The sequence below is a fragment of the Calidris pugnax genome, unplaced genomic scaffold (assembly GCF_001431845.1).
Source record: "Calidris pugnax isolate Ruff unplaced genomic scaffold, ASM143184v1 scaffold11, whole genome shotgun sequence".
Lineage (NCBI taxonomy): Eukaryota > Metazoa > Chordata > Aves > Charadriiformes > Scolopacidae > Calidris > Calidris pugnax.
Genome location: NW_015090803.1, coordinates 16,514,693 through 16,533,660, shown reverse-complemented (window position 1 = coordinate 16,533,660; position 18,968 = coordinate 16,514,693). Strand labels below are relative to the sequence as shown.

Here is an 18,968-nt window from a genome sequence, read left to right as displayed (position 1 = left end):
TAATTTTTGTGTTTTATTAAACTGTATCCCACCTACCCAATTGGTTCTGTTACTTGTAATTGGATAAACTGCTACTCTGTGTTGTGCCCTTTAAAATGTTGTGTTGAGTAACACCAGGGTAGTGGCAGTGTTACTGCTACCAGCAGAAAAGGTACTTTGAAGTGAAAAGTGAATCTCTCTGTCAGCTGTATGCTGGGTCATGGCTTTTTGGTGCTTATGAACCATGATGTACCAGTCATCAGCAGAAATTGAACAGCAGAAGCATTTCCCCTTTTATACAGTACCTTTTAAATATGATTCTTAGCCTAAAGAAAAAGTTCATATCAGCTTGAAATCTGGAATGGGAAAACTTGCCCTTGGAGTCAGAAATTAATTCTGTGTCTTTCTGTATGCAGCCAGTCTGCTTCTAGAGGAACCTTCTTTGTCCCTCATGTATCCCTCAGAGAGTCTGCATTTGGGTAGAAAAAGATGACTGATGGTACAGTCTTTTTAGATCTATCCCTGTCCCGCTGCAGGAATATCTTTGGACTACCCAGGGCTGGTTTGGTGTTGTACCAACACAGCCTCTTGAATATAGGTCTGCAAGTTGGGCTTCTGGAAGACAAAGGAGTGATAAATACCTACAGTGTATTGGTGTATTTTCTGGGTTTCTAACCTCACACTTGGGATGGTCTGTAGGCTTTGGCCAAAGCAGCGGAGATCTGAAGCTATTTTTACTGTTTAAATTTCGCAGAATGTTTTTGGAGAGCAATTTTTTATTGAACTGACCTGTGATGAATCAGATAGGAAGAAATCTGCCTAACAGAGTGTTTTCTGACTGCAGTGTGTCCATCCCAAATGATATGATAGTTCTATGATGAATCATAATGTTGTGCCATTCATCTCATATTGTCATCATAAGATGTTAAGAAAGTAAGTTCACTATAGCGTTATGAAATGACCACGGAAATCTGCCTAACAGAGTGTTTTCTGACTGCAGTGTGTCCATCCCAAATGATATGATAGTTCTATGATGAATCATAATGTTGTGCCATTCATCTCATATTGTCATCATAAGATGTTAAGAAAGTAAGTTCAACATAGCTTTATGAAATGAGCACATGGCATTAAAGCATCAAGACAAAGAAAAGTGAACTGGAATGGTTTGTTGATGGTCATTATCCATTCATTCAGTGGTCGCAGGGTCTATCTGTCTTATTTATGAAGATTCCTTCCTGGTTTTATTCCGTAACACTTGGGAACAGAAACAGAGGTCACTCAAGGGATGACGCAGTGAATCGCTTCTTGAAGAGTCTCAGGATGAAGTTCAATGTTTTCCTGTGATTTTCCTGTTTCCCCAGATCTGGCGTGTGGAAAGCAGTGGCAGAGTTCCCGTGGGACCTGAGACCTATGGCCAGTTCTACGGTGGTGACTGCTACATCATCCTCTACACTTACCCCAAGGGGCAGATCATCTACACCTGGTATGTTTGGTTGACTTTGCACAGACCTCCAGCAAGTGGATATTATTTTATGCTGATTTTATATCCTTTTGAGTAGAACCAGGTGTAAATGCAAGGTTGTTTACTCTGCGTTTGTCACAGAGTATAAGGTCTGGATAATTTTGAAACTGGATTTAACTATTGTCTTTCTCCTCATTTTCTCCTCAGGCAGGGAGCCCATGCTACAAAAGATGAACTGACTGCATCTGCATTTCTGACTGTTCAGCTGGATCGGTTATTGAATGATCAGGCCGTGCAAGTTAGTGTCTTTTGGATAAAATTCAATTTGCAATGTGTGCAAATTTCAATGAGAACTGAAAGGAGGAGGTAGCATTTGAAGACCAGGAATATCAACTGCTCGTGGTCTGGATGGAGCCAAGCACCGTGGGCTCCTTTTAAAGTCACCAGAGAATTCCCATCTGAATCATCCTTCCTGAATGTAGATGTCCAAAAGAACACCTCTTTTCACAGAAAGGCTAGAGCTGGAAGATGACTAAGGACAGGCAGAGATTTTTCTAAGCAGCAGGAGATAATCCCGTGCTTCCCATTTCTTAATTACCAATGTAAAGGGCTTCCCCCACCCACCAAGATACAGTTAATTCAGATGGCAGACTACACTTTTAGCTATTAATCAGTTATGATTTATGATTGAAATTATATTAAGGAAGGATTAGAGCACTTCTAGGTAATTACTCCTTGAAATATTCCTAACACATGTTCTATTTTTGGACAGAGTTCAGCACAATATGGTCTTGCCTCATACCTATGGCCAATACTAACACTGAAGTAATAATAATATTACTACTGACAACTGCAGTAATAATGTGCTTTAAAAGCTTTTTTTATTAAAGCTGGAGGAGTCCTCACTGCGATGGACATGATACTTAAAAGTACTTTTAGCCTGCAATGAATTTAGGAATATATATATGTATATATAAGTGCATATATACACACACTTATATATCTGTGCATTTGAATGCATGTACATAGGTACCTAGAATGTATTACCTGTGCTGAACGTCTGTATTAGCATTATTTGAAGGGTTTAAATATATTATTTTGTGCTCTAGATGGCACTACAGTACAAACGACTATTAAAAAGTCCTTCCCCTGTTTCTTTTGCAGGAATGTTTCCCTCAGTATGGAGGGGGTTAGGGTTATGGGTTTGGGTGTTTTGTTTGTTTTTTTTTTTTTGTTTTGGGGTTTGTTTGTTTGTTTGTTTTTCATTTTATAAATCCTGCCACAGTTTGGCACCTACACCACTCGTGTCTGAGGGTATCGGGTGACTGTACCAGTCCATCCAGCAGCGAGACAAGCGAAAGCACTGACCCCAGGCTGCCAGGCTGCAAAGGGCTGGGGCTCTCCACTTCTCCTCCTGCCTCAGTCCCTTTTTTTTTGGTCTTTTTTTCTTTTCTTTCTGGGAGTGGAAGGCCAGGAGTCACAGCCCTCCACCTTGGCACATAGTGCTGTTATAAAGGAAGAATAAATGGTTGTATCAAATCACTTTCATCATATATTAACCATCTAATCAAAAATAGTTGTTCTTCGTAGCTCAGTGCTTTTCTGAGATTCCAGTAACATCTTTGGCATCTGTAATGGAATTTTTGTCATCCGTGTTATCCTCTGTGAGATAGATTTATGTTCATCTTTTTCATTTCAGAAAGAAATAATGGCCAGGATGAATAACTATTCCCTTCTGCTTAAATACAAGGCACCTAAACTTCCAAGATACTTTTTCAGTGGAATTAAGTCACTCTGTAAAACTCTGTGAAATGACAGTTCTTTTGAAAAAGAGTAATTTTCTTATTACGGTAGATAGCAGCCATTTTAATCAGCTAAACAGTATGTTAGAAGTTTGAATCTTGTCTTTGTGTCAGGGTGATTGACAAAAAAAAATCTCACAAGTGCTCGAACTTTAATGTGTCTGGAACTGTATTTTTAGATCTTCTCAGCTTGCCACTTCTCATTTTGCTAACATATTTAACGTTATTGGCTAACATCCCCTGTGCCGTTCAACAAAGACCAAAAATAACTACTTTTGTTTCTTTTATTGCATTTCTTTACGTCTGTACAGATCCGAGTCAGCCAAGGCAAAGAGCCTCCACATTTACTGAGCTTGTTCAAAAACAAACCGCTTATTGTCTATAAGGATGGGACAAGCAAGAAGGAAGGTCAGAAGCCTCCTCCACCCACACGACTCTTCCAAATCCGCAGGAACCTGGGAGCCATCACCAGGATTGCAGAGGTAAAGTCACCTCCTGTGAAACCAACTATTCCCCATGGAACATGCTGTAGCTGCCATGATCCTCTCCATCTAATCTGGTTGGGTAGTAGGGACACAGAACTCCAAATTACTGCTCTGTGTGACCAACCCACCTAATAAATCAAAGAGAATATGCCATAACTGGCTACAACCAATCTACATGTTTCAGAAGAACCCGTAACAAAATGCCTAGCAGACACTGTCAGCTGACAAAGAAGAGACAAGCAATCAGCAACCCTTATGAGATAGTCTTTCCTTCTGCCAAACAATCCTAAGTTTTGTCCTTTGAGTCAGTTCCCTGTTTCAAGTTAAATTCTTCTCTAACTTCTTTCATAATAAATCCAGGGAAAAATTGAAGGACAAAGCCATAGCTGATCAACATCTATCCACCCATTTTATATAAGCATAAAAAATAGTGATCCCATTACTTGAAAATACGGAGAATAACATAATGTCTTTCTGGCTCTAGGTTGATGTTGATGCAATGTCACTGAACTCCAATGACGTCTTCGTTCTGAAACTGCCAAACAACTCTGGCTACACCTGGGTAGGGAAAGGAGCAAACAGAGAAGAGGAGCAAGGGGCTCAGTACATTGCCAGCGTTCTGAAGTGCCAGGCTGCTAAAATCAATGAAGGCCAGGAACCAGGTGAGTATGAAGCCACGTGGTTGCTAAGAGGCAACTGAGACTGCACAGCGCCGCATGAAAACACGCCTACGTGGTTTTTGCAATCATGTATTTTGTAGGCAGATGCATATGCTCGCTCTCTCTCCAGAGGCAACTGAGACTGCACAGCGCCGCATGGAAACACGGCCTACGTGGTTTTTGCAATCATGGATTTTGTAGGCCGATGCATATGCTCGCTCTCTCTCTTTGAAAATCCAACCTGACAGTGTGGAGATCTATCCAGAACTGGCTGATACACAAGTGTGACGCCCTGGAAGTCTGTAGGACTAGTCAGGAGCAGAGGCTGCAGAGGAATGTGGTCTTTTCTTTACCACGAGTGACTTGGAGGGGAGAAAGACATAGCACATTGCTCTCTAGGGCTGCAACTGATACCTTTATTGTTATTTTGACAAAAGGCAGGAAGAACTGTAAGAAAAAGGCACCCATCTTTGAGACGGCAAAGAAGATATTATTTGGGGCTGCTTGAAACAGTATCTAATAAGCTAAACCATCAAATGTTAAACCCACTGCTGAATAAATGATGCGTTGTGTGTTTCAGAGGAATTCTGGAAAGCACTTGGAGGTAAAAAAAAATATCAGACTTCATCACAGCTCTTGACAAAGGCTGAAGATCACCCCCCTCGCCTGTATGGGTGCTCTAATAAGACTGGCAGATTTATTGTGAGTATATGAGGGATACTTCCTTTCTGTTTAATTATGTAGTTTCTGGTCTATTTTGCCTTGGGAATCAGCCGACATTAAATGAATTTGGGGATCTGGCTTAGTGAGCCGTGCTTGGCAAGAGAGAGAGAGCTGAGGTTTGGTGCTTTATATCATTCCAAATGGAAAGGATGGACAGAAGAATTCATACTGCAGAAGTTTACAGGCAGAGCATGCTCCAGTCTCGGACTGGAGCCTTGCAGATGCAAAAAGATAAGGCGTGTGCCCAGTCAAAAGTGATCGTGTTCTTGCGGGGCGTTGCCAGACTCCTGTGATTTCACTGAGAAAGTGCAGGTCAGTGCCTTGCCCCTTACGTGTTTGATCGTGGTGGTGAGGAAAAGAAACGCCCCTTGCCAAAAATCCCCAGCAGCCTGAAATTTTCCACAGAGATTTAAGACATGTAATTACGCCTCTGAGGTACTGGCCTGCACTCAAGGAGGCAGGAAGACTTATTTCCTTAGCAGAAATACCCAGACCTGTGCACTGGGTATTAAGCCTGTGATTCAGGCTTAATTAATTACTGTATTCTGGGAGGGCAATGCTGTGTTACTGTTTGGCAAGGATGCACAAATTTTCAGGCAGGGGACAGAGTTGGCTGCCATCTCTGCAGTCTCCTTAAGGCACAGCCCGTTCATTTGGAGAGGGATAAAACAAACAGGATCCTTTAAAATCTTATGTGAGAGAAGTAAAGGGTTTTCTTCTAACAAGCTTCTAAAACACTGCTGTGAAATACAGTAATGGGAACCAGCCTCTCTATAATAGTCTGCTGGGAGCTATACAGTAGTTTGGGGGTTGTTTTAAATTCCCTCCCTCTTTCCTGTAGCATTTCTCTGGTACCAGAATCACCCCTGTTAGAGCTCACCAGAAGGGGCAGGTCAGATCACTCTGACCTTCTGGCCACGATAATACAGGGTGGGGAAAGGGAATGTCATTTGCACCATCTGCTTCCTGTCCTTTTGGCACTCCTACGTGACCGAGCATGGCCAAACCCTTGACAGTCAGCAGAGGGCTGACCACCTTATCACCTCTCCTTCTCATGCAGAATAACATTAAACTCCTTTCCAATCTGCCTGCACATCCTTGGAAGAAGCAGGCAGTCTGCCTTTCCTCTGGGGACTGATCCTCAGTGGCTTTGTCATCTGTAATGTCCCACTGTCAAGCGACTGGAAAGCTTGCTTGGGTGTGATGAAGATGCTCTGTGGAAATTTCCCTGTCCCCTTCTTCCAGCAGACCTTGGTCCCAACTTATATGAGTAACAATTCCAATGTAAGCCTCCCCCTCTCCTGAAAATATCCCAGCAGGTCTGAAAAACTGATTTTATAGGAAATGGGATTTGTTTCCTTTCAGTGAAACACCCTTGATGCAGTCATCAAATCAGTTTGGAGCTTGACCCTTTAGGAGCCAGAAGAATTGCACACCAGCTTCTAGACTTAGCCCTTTTAAAAATTACATTTGGTCTGTCCAAAGTCAGACTATCTTAAGAAACAATTTAAAAAAAAAAAAATCCCTTCCATAATAATCCATAAAAATCCATAATATCCCTCTTTTTTAGATTGAGGAGGTCCCAGGAGAATTCACTCAGGATGATTTGGCTGAAGATGACGTCATGTTGCTGGATGTTTGGGAGCAGGTAAGCTGTGAACTTGACCACTGCTTTTTGTGGTAACAAGAACAATTTATCTGTAACCACTTAGATCATAAGATGGGAGGAAAACTCATCTTTGTGAGAATGGAAGAGGTTTCTTTTTCTTTAAATTATACCAGAGGGGAGCTATATTTTTTGAACTCTATGATGTGCTGGTGTGAACATACACGATTGAATTTCCAAGCATAATGTGAGACAATGGCAGGCACTTCCCATTAAAACCAATGGGGGTTGCAAGATATAAGCCCCAGCAGTGTTCTGAAAGGCTCTCAATAACATTCTTGAATTTATCACTAAAATTTATTAATTTAAAAAAAAAAAAAAAAAGGAAATTTATTCCCTAAAAGTTATTTGGAAGCCACAAAATCTATGTAGCAGCACCCATGAAAATTATTCCTAGAGAAGGGGACAAAGTCTAGATTCATGCGCAGATATTTTTTGGGGGGTTGGAAGCAGATGATCTTTAAGGTCCTTTCTGACCTGAATCATTCTATGATGCTATGATTCTATGTTTTATTTGTTTTCTTCAGCCTAACTCTAAAGGAAAGAAGGCTGAGGTTTTTGGAAATTAGAAGGAATGTCCAAGGTCCATGTGGGAGGGAGTGATGGGGGAAGGTGGATGGGACATAGGGACTCAAGTAAGAAGTCTGGGAAATGTAGCTGGTTTCCAAAAAGATCCTTGAGAAAAGAACTAGTGGGGGTCACAGATCAGGGTTGGGTTATTGGGTTATTCAGTGATTTCTCTGGCACTTATCCGGGGCAGTATCAGGCACAGGGCACGAGTGTTGATGGGCACAGAGAGCTCAAACCAGAGACAGCTCCTCATCAGTGGTTTTACCTGCACCTAAAAAGCATTTTCCAGGTAACCTATAAAAGATAAGCAGAGTTCTTTTCATCTGAGAGTGTAAATGTTTGGCCTTCCAGTGTCACGAGAGCGATGAGATTTCAGGGGACAGAACTACAGTCTCTCACGAGGGAAAACAAAAATCATCAGTTGTGGTTTGTGAGAGCTGTGTGTCTCTGCAGTCTTCTCAGAGTGGGTACTCCTTCTCCTAGTGCCATTTTACTATTTTGTCTTTTACCTGCTGCACGCAACATCCTTATAACAACACGGGAGCTAAATCTTTCCTCTCTTTGCAGGTTTTTGTCTGGATTGGGAAGGACGCTAACGAAACTGAGCGACAGGAATCCGTTAAATCTGGTAAATCAAATCAATTTGGCAGGATTCTGAGAGGAGTAGCATCAATAGTACTTAAAGAAGTAAAAAAGATGTTGAAGAAATCTAGTTATGTTTGGAGGCTCTAAAAGGGTTATTGAGTTTATTGGGATTTAATCCTGGAGATTATTTTCTCCTTTAAATGTGATTTAAAATTCATTGTATCTTTCTTATCTCTGAGTTTATGAAGAGTAAAATTACTCAATAGGCTGCAGAGCTTTTGAAGGAGCATGTAGGAGAGCTCCATGAAAAAAAAACAACTGCACTCAAAGAATTTAAAAGGAGATACCTGCTGAGCTGCACCCTACACTAATGTGTATAGTCAAAGGAACACCAACAAATCCCCTCGTCCCGTACCGAGGTCACGTTGCGGTGTCAAGGGAAACTACTGGCTTTTACATGGGAAAAATGGGGATGAAGGTTGTGCATTTGCACAGCACCACCAAATGCTTCCTCCTCTTCAGGGGCCAAACCTGGCTGGGGGGAACCAACAATCAGAGGAGCCACCCTTCTCTTTTAACCTCGTGGAGAATTCTTTCACTGGCAGCTGGGAGAAATCAGCAACTACCTGATCATTTCATTGCCTTTAAAATCATTTAATTGAATACTGGATTATAGTAACCCTGAGCTCTCTCACTAGGGCTTTTAATGTATTTTTTATACAAAAGCAATGAACTAATAATATATTACACGTTTTATTTCCTCTCTGGTTTCAGCCAAACGCTATATTGAGACGGATCCTTCTGGCAGGGATAAGGGCACCCCCATTGTAATTGTGAAGCAGGGACATGAACCCCCCACCTTCACCGGCTGGTTCCTGGCTTGGGACTCCAACAAATGGAAGAACTGATCTGTCCAAGGAGGCTTCAGCTTCAAGCCAAAGAGTGGTCAAGGCCCAGCTACTTTCTAGTATTTTTTTTAAGCATAAGCTTATGCAACAATGTGATGCATCTGTTGTTACACTTTCCTGAGCTTTGATATATATGTCTGTGAACAACCTAGAAATTCTTTGCACTGGAAAGGGTAAATTGATAATCATAAAGTGGTCAAATGGGGTGAGTGGGGCTTTTCACATAGTAAATATGGGAAGTGCTGCCAATACTTTGCTTAATCTATTGATTCTTTAAAGAGAAGCTGTGGATCCGTTTATTTTAATGTGCTAAAATGGGCCAAATTCTGCCTTCGCTTAAAAATCCAAGCTAATGCCAAAGAAATTCCTTTAGATTAAGCTCAGCAGAATATGGTGCAGGATTTGGCCTGATGAAGGACTAGTTTTATATCTGTTGCAAGGGCAGGGCTGGATATGATTTCCTTACCAGGCCCAAAATATTGCCTCACTCACGCACAGTTCCAGCTGATCCCTGATCCAGAGCGGGATCTGTGTCTTGCAGGGGGCCAATAAGGGATGGGTATTTTGAGAAAGCTGCACTCAATGTGTGTGTTTGTCCTGTTAGTACAGACATTTGGAGCTTAGGACTGTGTGATTTTAAGAATATGAAGTTGGTAATGGGTTTTTTTGAGGGCCTGTCTAGCTCATTGTAATGAATTTCTTCAGATTTATCCCTGTGAACCAGCCTCCAGCTCCAGGTCTTTTTAACCAAAGCTCTTAAGCACATTCCAGTGCACCAGAGCTTTTAAGTGGAAGCAGAAGTAGTAAGGGCTCCAAAAATACTTACTCTGCCTTAAGCATCTTGCCCTTAAGCCATACTTTGTCTCAGCTGCCTTACTCAGCAGTGCTCAGTTCCTCTCCCGTGGGCCCATTGCCCACCCTGGCAGGGGCAGGACCTGTTTCTGCTCATTTTCCATCCAGGTCGTAGTCAAATATCAAAGTCCATTGAGCACCAGGAAACCCCTTGTTCCAGTCCCACATCCTGGGAGTTTGGAGTGTGAGTACACACCAGAGAATGTGGCTTTCTCTTTTCTCTCAGACACAGTTATTTTGGATTATATTTTTTTTTATTCTGATGAATTTAAGAGTACAGTTTGAAAGTGTTTTTTATTTGTAGTTTAGCCGGAAGAGTCTAGGTAAGGGCAGTGGGGAAAATCTGCTTCAAATCTTTGGCGCTGCTTTGAACACTTCTCCTATAATGCCTGTTTTAAAAAACAATTTGTACAACTGTAAATCATGTCAACGTGGCTTTTTAATGAAGGCATTTCAACTGTTTTATTATTCTTAGAAGCTAGGTTGGAAAGCAAAATTTTAAACTTTTTGTATTTTTTTAACATGATTGTGATTTTGAATCTGAGTAATGCAAAAGAGTGAATTTAATCTGAGGTCATAAGAATTGTGAACCTGAAAGATTAATTATGGGGGTCTGATAGCTTGAAATATTTGTTTAAATCTCTGCTAATATAACTGGGCTGTAACTGGATGTAATTTCATTTAAAATAAAATTACAAAACCCAGTACCCGATATGCCGAGCTGATCTTCCGCTCTCTGACATACTGGTGCTTGGTGCTCCCACTTGTGAAACTTCCCAGACCCGCTGTGTACCTTCTTTTCCAGGTGGACAATGCAAGGAGAAGTTTTGGGGTTTTTTTCTTTAACTTTGGTGCCATTTTACCGAAAGGAGAGCGAACTCTTCCCAAAAACTTTGAAGTCACAAACCTAAGTGAAAATCAAAGAACTGGGTGCTTAAGGGACCTTAAGGTTCGTCAAGTTCCAACCCCCTGCCCTGGGCAGGGACACCTCCCACCACACCAGGTTGCTCCAAGCCCCATCCAGCCTGGCCTTGAACCCCTCCAGGGATGGGGCAGCCACAGCTTCTCTGGGCAACCTGGGTCAGTGTCTCACCACCCTCACAGGAAACAATTTCTTCCTAATACCTCATCTAAATCTCCCCTTTTCCAGTTTAAAACTGTTACCCCTCATCCTGTGCCTGATGGTTCCACAGAAAAGGAAGAATTACCTAGTTCTGTATCGGTGACAGCCTGGAGTTAGGGACTCCATGGTGACCGCTAATGGCTATCGTTTTACCTCACCTCTGAATTGTCACAGGTCTGAAGACCACAGAAAGATGTCTGTGCTGGACCACGGGGCCTTCAGCCAGTCCTCAGCAAGGGCTCACGGATCAGTGATTTGAAGGGAGTGCAGTGGTGCTCACCTAAAAACCCACCATCTGGAGCTGTGCTGAGAGGAAGGACTGTACAGATGTCGGTGTCCCTAAACAAAAGGGCTGGGCTCCACTGTGAGACTCATCAGGCAGCATCTCTAAGACTTAATAACAGGCTTTTGCAGAATAACCAAGGGTTCCTGAGGCCTTCCACCATTAAACTGGAGGAAGGGATGCGACCGTTCGTCCTCTTTAAAGCTTTCTGATGCTTCCTTTGAAGATTCAGACTGGTGTTGAGTGCACTCATGAGCTGTATGCATCGCGTATCTATCATGATACTTGCCTTCTGAAATTCAAAGGCTTCAAAGCATGAAAAATTCTGCTTTACAGTCTGTCCGTGCTTATTTTTTCCTTACATAAAGAGGTTCTATTTGTTTTTATTTTCCATTTATATCCCAGCAGTAGAGAGGCCTTGAACGGAATAAGTACATTGGAAAAAAACCAAGATGATGTTTATAGTAACCCATCACTGCTTCTGCTTCCTAGAGCCCTGCCTGGACTCTTCCTTAGAAATCTCCTTTCTGTGTCCCATCCTGGCAGAGGTGTCGAGGAAGGGCCTTCAAAGGCAAGATGAGAACTCCAGGGTTTGCCCTTGCAGCACTGCTGGCTCTTGCAGCGTTGTCTCCACTCTTGGGAGTCGAGGGAGATGATTATCATCTCAGCTAAACAATCTCTTCCTCCCTAAGTTTGTTTCTCTGCCTTCCCTACTTTGTTTAAAGCCTGTGAAGCAGCGTGGCCTTGGCCATGGGAGAGCCAGAACAGGGGAAACCTATAGTCTGATAAAAAGCTCCGATGTCAACATAAGGCTTAAAAATGTACGTATTTAAAAAATTAATATTTTGGCAGGTTTTCACGACAGCAGAGTTTACACCTCTGGTGGCAACAGCTGTGGGGCACCAGACTCCCTGAAAGACTTCTCCACTTTTTCAGTCTCGTGAGACGGGGATGTGTAATGTGGTTTGTTTGAATCGTACGCTCTGTGAGATGAAAGCAAAAAGGCTTTTGCAGAGACAGCTTTTATAAGGTCTTCAAAGTGAGTTTACTGTTGTTTCCATCCAAGAACTGAAACAAGGAGTTGATGATGTTTATAGTAACCTGTCGCTGCTTCTGCTTCCTACAGCCCTGCCTGGACTCTTCCTTAGAAATCTCCTTTCCGTGTCCCATCCTGGCAGAGGTGTCAAGGAAGGGCCTTCAAAGGCGAGACGAGAACTCCAGGTATCAAAGAAAGGAGAAAAGGGTTTTGGCCCAGAGAAGCTGAAGTTGTGGTTGTTTTTGTGAGGTGAGGAATGCTGAGCCAGAAAGAACTCGGCGCCACAGACAAGCGAGATGGGGAGTGAGGAAAGTATCTCCCCCTACTTCTCGCCGTCCACCTCCTTCATTCAAGACTTCTCCAGGGCAATCAAAGCCTTGCTTCATCCTCACCTTCAATTACCAGAGGTTGAATGTGTCAGCTTGCTGGCCCTCCCACTCCTTCAGGTACCGTTCCTCCCTCCCTAACACCTGGAACACCTGCCCACTCTGCACTTCTGACTTCTAAAGCAGCACGAAGCGCATGGGAGGGAGGAGTTGATCAACTTGGATTGTTATTTAATAGCTGTTCTGCAGAAATGCCTACAGGCATTAATTAAGATCAAGGTGCTAAGCACTAAGAAGACTTACAATGAGAAATAGTCCCTGCCCCAGAGAGCTCATAATTCAGTTCCTAACAAGTTCCAACAGGTGGATGAGATAAATAATTAACTGTAGGGAGGGAAAGAGAAGTAGAACAATCTCCTTCTCCAAGCATGTTCTTGACAGTGTGAATCATTTTCCATGTATATGTTTACAAATACAGATATGCTGATTTTGCTGAAGATGTTCTCTTCTCTCTAATCTTAAAATGACCTCCATTATATCATAAAACTCTTCTTCCAAAGAAACACAAGATTTCTTCTACACCTGGTGTGCTGGATATGCTATATCCAGAAAATCATTGGTTCTGCACCTCTCCCTTCTCAAGGGCACCAAAATCTGTTCCTATGTACTGACTGCTTTCAGCAGAGCAAGGGATAAAGGCATTTATCTTCCTGCATTTCAAGTTTAAAATTAAAATACCTCCCATAAAAGTAGGAGCTGGCCCGTATCACCCCTTGTGGAATTAATTGTAAAATATGTTATTATAAAGCCCTGTTAAAGTGTGAGCAGATCTTGGTAACAATCAGACATGAAAGCTAAGACTTCAATATCCAATAGGCTTATTTTTCCATTAAAAATAGGGAACACATAATTTTGTAGGTGGAGATAAAGGTCAATTTGATTTATTTCAGCTTGTCAAGTTTTATGAATAAATCTATTATCTCTGGTAATATTCCTTAACAAGATATTTCTATCTGGTTTCTGCCAATTTTACATTACTGAAAACCATCCACGAAATAATTAAGGCCCACTTCTACTGTCACTATAAATGCCTTTCTATTACATTGGGTGCTCTGCTGTTCTTTGTACTATCCAAAAGTAGCATAAAACGCTGCCAAATCAGAACCTTTACCAGGTGGCCTCAGGGGTAGTAACTTACTCCTGCTTTTCCATAGGTGTAAAATCACTTTCCTATACAAACAGGCCACTTCCTCCAAAGAGAGCCATCTGCAAGATCAGGATGTAAATAACTAACACAGATAAAAGCAGTGAAACATTAATCTCAGAGGTAGGCAAATGAGAATTTTGCTATTTTTAGTAGCATTATAATGAGCATCTTAACAGCTTAATAATGTGAAACCTTGCCTACAGCACATCGTGGAATTTTTATTGATATACAATGTCCTTTTACTATTAAATTACCTCTCTTGTATACATCATAATTCTTGGTGATTGAACACATAAAGTCCAATGCTTTCAAAGGAAAAAAAAAATCAGATGCGATTGCCAGAATATTCTTAAAAATTCAACCCTTTTCAGCAGCCACACCAAGAAATCTGAAAGTCCTCTAGAAAAAAAAACAAAGCGAGGTTAATATTAAAAATGACACATTTTCTCTTTTACTGGGGCTGGCTGGTCAAAGATGTGGCCGACTGTGATGTGCAGCAGAGGAAACACACTTGGACCAGCAGATTTCAGAAGCATGATAGCTTCAGTTTGCAGTTAAACACAGGCTTTTATCAAAAAGATTTACTTAATATGTACCTAAGTAAGATGTAGACGAAAACTCTTATAGTATGCCCTGCTCTGCAGTCAGCAAATCTGATCCTTTTGTGTGCTACTGGTATTTTACACCAGGCTGGTGTGCATCCAACAGGGGCAGAAGGAGCCATCTGAATTGCCACAGCTGTGTAAGAACTGGGGTGGCAAACGCAGCGGTGAAGAGAGCTATGGGAAGGCATGGAAGGATGGGGAGACAGCAACAGTGTCTGAGATTAAATACTGCCCTAAAACTGGTACGCTCTGGGAACGGTAACATACAAAAATGGTTTGTTTAGACACTAGTAATTAGTTCTGAGTTTGAAAGACTTCACTGCTCCAATCAGGCTTGGGTATTAAAACGCAGAACTACTTAACATACACTTGTGCTGTGGGAAACCTTCCTTGTAACTAAGATAGGTGACATTTATGTGCATTCAGTCCCGAGAGCTGCTGCTATCTGTGTATGTCAGGCGTTTAACAGCACTTTTTCACCCACTCGGTTACCCCCAGCTCCTCCGGGGCTGTTTTGCCTCCCGTTTTGTGGGGTCAAACCAAAGGCAAGGGCAGTGCGGTGACAGCAGCCGGCCGGGCCTGGGGCCGCTCGCTCCTATTTATGCAACAGCAGCAAGAAACCCCGCTCTTGGCGCTTCCCTCCCCTCTAAATTGGCCCATATCGGTGTTCGCAGGGGTCCCCGGTGGCGAGGGCAGGACAGCCGAGGGGCTTCTCCTCAGCCGAGGGGCTTCTCCTCAGCGGTAGAGGCGGGCCGGCGGCCTAGCGCCCGGGCTCCTTGCTGCGTCACGGCAAGAGACCGGGAGCGGGGAGGCCCCGCACGGAGGAGGCTCTGACAGCAGCACCCTCCCCGGGGCACCGCTTTTCTCCCGGGGGCCTCCCCGGACACCCTCTCCGTTGCGGCCCACAGAAGGGCAGCGCAGCCCCGGCCATGGCGGCGTCCCCTCAGGGCGGGGGGCGGGCGCGGCGGGTCACGTGGGCAGGCGCTGCCGGGTCGGGGCCCGTTGCTAGGCGACGGGAGGGCGCGCGGCGCCAACGGCAGCACCCGGGCCGGCGGAGCGGCCTCAACGGCGGCCCCTCGTCGTACCGGGACAGGCGGCGCCCGCCCCCGCACCGGGGGGGCTTTCCCCGGGAGAGGGTTCCAGCGGGAACGGGCGGCCGGAGAAGGGCGTTGCCGCCTCTTCCCCCCGCCCCGGGCGCAGGTGCGCTGAGAGGCCTCACCCCGGCCGCTAGGGGGCGGGGTTAGAGTGACAGCGCCCACAGCCAATGAGCGCACGCGTCTGGGGCGAAGGGGCGGGGCGATGCCGCAGTGGGTGAGAGGCTGCCGGCGCCGCCCGCCCGTTGGGCCGTAGGCGGAGGGCGGGGCAACGGCGGCTTTCCCCGAGGGGGGGCCGTGTGAGGCAGCGGCTCCGCCCCGCCGAAGGAGGAGCGGGGTCGCTCGGGCAGGGCGCGGGCGGAGAGGGCAGCGCGTCCCCGGGCGCTGCGGAGGAGGCGGCGGCGGCGGCGGGACCCAGCGCCCGGCGGAGGGCGGTTAAAAAAAAAAAGTCATTAGGTTCTGCGGTGAGTGGCCGGTGCCGGCGGCCAATCGGCGAGGCGGAGCGGGCCCTTCGCCCCGCCCACGCCACCCGGCGGGGCCAATGGGAGAGCGCGGGGCGGGGCGCTGGGGGCTAGGCGCGGGCTGGGAGGCGCCGCGCCGCCAGATGCGGGGGAGACGCCGCAGAGGTAGAGACAGCGGCTGGAGAGGCGGCGGGAGGAGCGGTATCAACGTGCGGAGATGGGGGCGCGGGCTGCTCTCGCCTCCCCGCGCTGAGGGACGCGGCCCAGCGGTAGGTGAGAGGGGCGCGGGTGGGCGGGCAGCCGCAGTGTGGGCAGCGGCCGGGCTGAGGGGACGTGCGTCGTTCCGCCGCGTTCGCAGTCGGAGGGGCGGCGGCGCTGGGCCGGCGCGGTGCGGCCGGTGAAGCCCGGCTGAGGCCCCGGAGAGAAGGAGGAGGAGGAGGGGGGTCCGCCGTGAGGTAACGCCAGTGGTGTCGTTGGCAGGAGCGGAGCCCAGCGCGGCGGTGAGCCCCGGCGGCGGGAGCCGGCCCCTGCCCGTGTGAGGCGGCGGTCACCTCACCCCCCGGCGATGGGGAATGGACTCTCGGACCAGGCGCCGATCTTCTCCAGCCTGCCATCCTTCCAGAGCTTCCACATCGTCATCTTGGGTTTGGACTCCGCCGGAAAGACGACGGTGCTTTACAGGCTGCAGTTCAATGAGTTCGTCAACACCGTCCCCACGAAAGGATTTAACACGGAGAAAATCAAAGTGACGCTGGGCAACTCCAAAACGGTCACCTTCCACTTCTGGGATGTGGGCGGGCAGGAGAAGCTGAGGCCGCTGTGGAAGTCCTACACCAGGTGCACCGATGGCATCGTCTTTGTGGTGGACTCCGTCGATGTGGAGAGAATGGAGGAGGCCAAAACAGAACTTCACAAAATTACTAGGATATCTGAAAATCAAGGAGTGCCTGTCCTTATCATTGCGAACAAGCAGGACTTGAGGAACTCTCTCTCCCTTTCTGAAATCGAGAAGATGTTAGCCATGAGCGAGCTGAGCTCTTCCACTCCCTGGCATTTGCAGCCTACCTGTGCCATCATCGGAGATGGACTCAAAGAGGGACTGGAGAAACTACACGATATGATAATTAAGCGAAGGAAAATGTTGAAGCAGCAGAAAAAGAAGAGATGAGTTCTGTTTCCACCTTCCTATTTTAGAGTAGTTACAGTGGTCAAAATTTGACAGGAGACAGCTTCCAAACCCGGGCCTGCTCGTTTGGATGCCGTTAAGCTTAGTTACGTTAAAACAATCAGTTGCACAGCCTTGCCGTGTGGAAGGCTGGGCAGTTATGGATTTTGTTTTTTAATTTTATTTTTGGGTTTTTTTCACTAGTCTCTTCTGAGTTTTACGGCTCTGCGTTATTTCAGAAGCCCCGATAGATGATGTAATACTATCAGGAAAAGGATGGGTGGGTATATGTGACATGGATGTCTAAATAGCCAAATAAAACGAGGGTTTTCTGCTTAGTGTTGTGTTCCTATGTTTGAGGGTGCCCTCTGCAAGCAATTTGCATTGAAGGTGTTCTGTGTTTTTCAACTTCTGATGCTCGTTAAGTGGAGTGTTTAGGTGAACATTATACAGCTTTAAAAACATGTATGAAGCTAGTAACCCATTATTTCCAGAGCTGGTTTTTTACCTTGTTTGGGGATTTCTATGAGAGCTTGACTACATGTGTAGGTTGTGTTTTTTTTTTTAATTTGGCACTTTTTTGAAATTGAATCACGTTCAGTTGAAATACTTGAAATTTAAGCGCTGTGGATTCTTCAACTGATAGAAAGAAAGACTTTTTGACGAGTAAAAAATGTAAACAACACGCTGGAGCATGAAAGAGTGGCTTCCCAACATATAGCATGTTTTTTGGTATGTAAGGGTTTTTATTTTTTTTTTTAGAAGTAGCCATTCATCGTTCTACAGTGCTAATCAGGTTCAAACTATTACTCAAAATTAGTAATTTATTTCTGAATGCTGAGTATTATGTCCTCCTACTATCAAGTTAGAAGTAAATTAATTGCAGTAAAGGAGCTGTAAAGAACAACTCTGGCTGTTGTGGTTCAAACCAGTGCAGCGTTCTTTGCTCTACTGGTGACTTTTCCTGGCAATAAAACAAAATTATAATGAAGTAAAGATGGAGTTAAAATTAGCAGAGCACATCGTGTATCTCCCCAAAAACACCCTGTTTTATTAAAGTGGTATTGCTATGTCACTTTTCAACGTATGCTTTTTTTTTTTTTGATCGTGACTCTTAAAGTATTTTGTGGTTAGGAATGTAATAACGCTTTATACACTCAAAACATTTGACACTGCCGGGGTCGGGAGGGGGGGAGGGAGGAGGAGGGAGTGGGGGAAGAAGATTTTCAAGATGGGCCTGTGTTCTGCTTTAATTATGCTTTAAGCTGTTCTTGTTTACAAGGGTATTTCCCCCCCGGGGGGGGGGGGGGGGGGGGGGGGGGGGGGGCGCGGGGGGGGGGGGGGGGGGGGGGGGGGGGGGGGGGGGGGGGAGGAGGAGGGAGTGGGGGAAGAAGATTTTCAAGATGGGCCTGTGTTCTGCTTTAATTATGCTTTAAGCTGTTCTTGTTTACAGAGTGTGCAAACAGTGTTAACTGGGCAGGATAGTGCTTGAGGGGAAAGGGAGGGTGGTTTTTCTTACTGGTACAGAGCTTCAAGTGACTCTTTAGATACTTGGCTAGCCATTAAAAAGGGCTAAAAAAGAGCCTGGGTTTTTAAGACTAACTTTAGTGGTGCTGTAAAAAATTGATCAGAATGTTAGATTCTCTTTAAACTTTTGTTGGAAAGACGGATTGAAAAAAAAAAAAAAGGCAAAATCTAGAAATCTATTTCCTCCTTCTACTCAACCAGCAAAGTGATAATTTTTTTTCTTACCTGCTGCCACGTATGAGGAGGATGACGGCTACAAACCTGAATGTCAATCAATGTAACTTAGACATGTTTTTAAACAAAGAAAAGTCAAACTTTTTAACCAGCAGCTGCTCATCCAGGAGGTAACCAAAAATGCACTTTAGTGTCTTCAATAACTGAAAGTGACAGCTGTTGTGTATTTTTTTTTGTTTGGTTTTTTTTATGACATCTTGGTCCTTTTTTTGAATA

General features: G+C 44.9%; 2 protein-coding genes across 3 annotated transcripts in view; both read left to right on the top strand.

The window, feature by feature from the left end:
• SCIN (scinderin) overlaps positions 1–10,403 on the top strand; it is a 66,801-nt gene extending 56,398 nt beyond the window's left edge. The window contains exons 9-16 of the mRNA XM_014937936.1: positions 1,341–1,462; positions 1,649–1,739; positions 3,555–3,725; positions 4,213–4,390; positions 4,968–5,089; positions 6,681–6,758; positions 7,914–7,974; positions 8,706–10,403. Of these exons, the coding sequence (XP_014793422.1) occupies positions 1,341–1,462; positions 1,649–1,739; positions 3,555–3,725; positions 4,213–4,390; positions 4,968–5,089; positions 6,681–6,758; positions 7,914–7,974; positions 8,706–8,839 (957 nt within the window). The 3' untranslated portion in view covers positions 8,840–10,403. The remainder of the gene's footprint in view (positions 1–1,340; positions 1,463–1,648; positions 1,740–3,554; positions 3,726–4,212; positions 4,391–4,967; positions 5,090–6,680; positions 6,759–7,913; positions 7,975–8,705) is intronic.
• A 5,552-nt stretch (positions 10,404–15,955) lies between these two features.
• ARL4A (ADP ribosylation factor like GTPase 4A) lies at positions 15,956–18,074 on the top strand. 2 transcript variants are annotated; one of them, XM_014937867.1, is made up of 2 exons: positions 15,956–16,095; positions 16,307–18,074. In XM_014937867.1, the coding sequence occupies exon 2, from the start codon at positions 16,392–16,394 to the stop codon at positions 16,992–16,994; it is 603 nt and encodes a 200-aa protein (XP_014793353.1). In that variant the 5' UTR covers positions 15,956–16,095; positions 16,307–16,391; the 3' UTR covers positions 16,995–18,074. The 2 variants fall into 2 exon arrangements, with proteins under 2 accessions (XP_014793353.1, XP_014793354.1); XM_014937868.1 differs by having other exon boundaries at positions 15,963–16,099.
• Positions 18,075–18,968: the final 894 nt, after the last annotated feature.

Bases quoted from the DNA above. Each gene is read 5' to 3' on its own strand.
- ARL4A (XM_014937867.1), top strand. From the start codon at position 16,392: ATGGGGAATGGACTCTCGGACCAGGCGCCGATCTTCTCCAGCCTGCCA.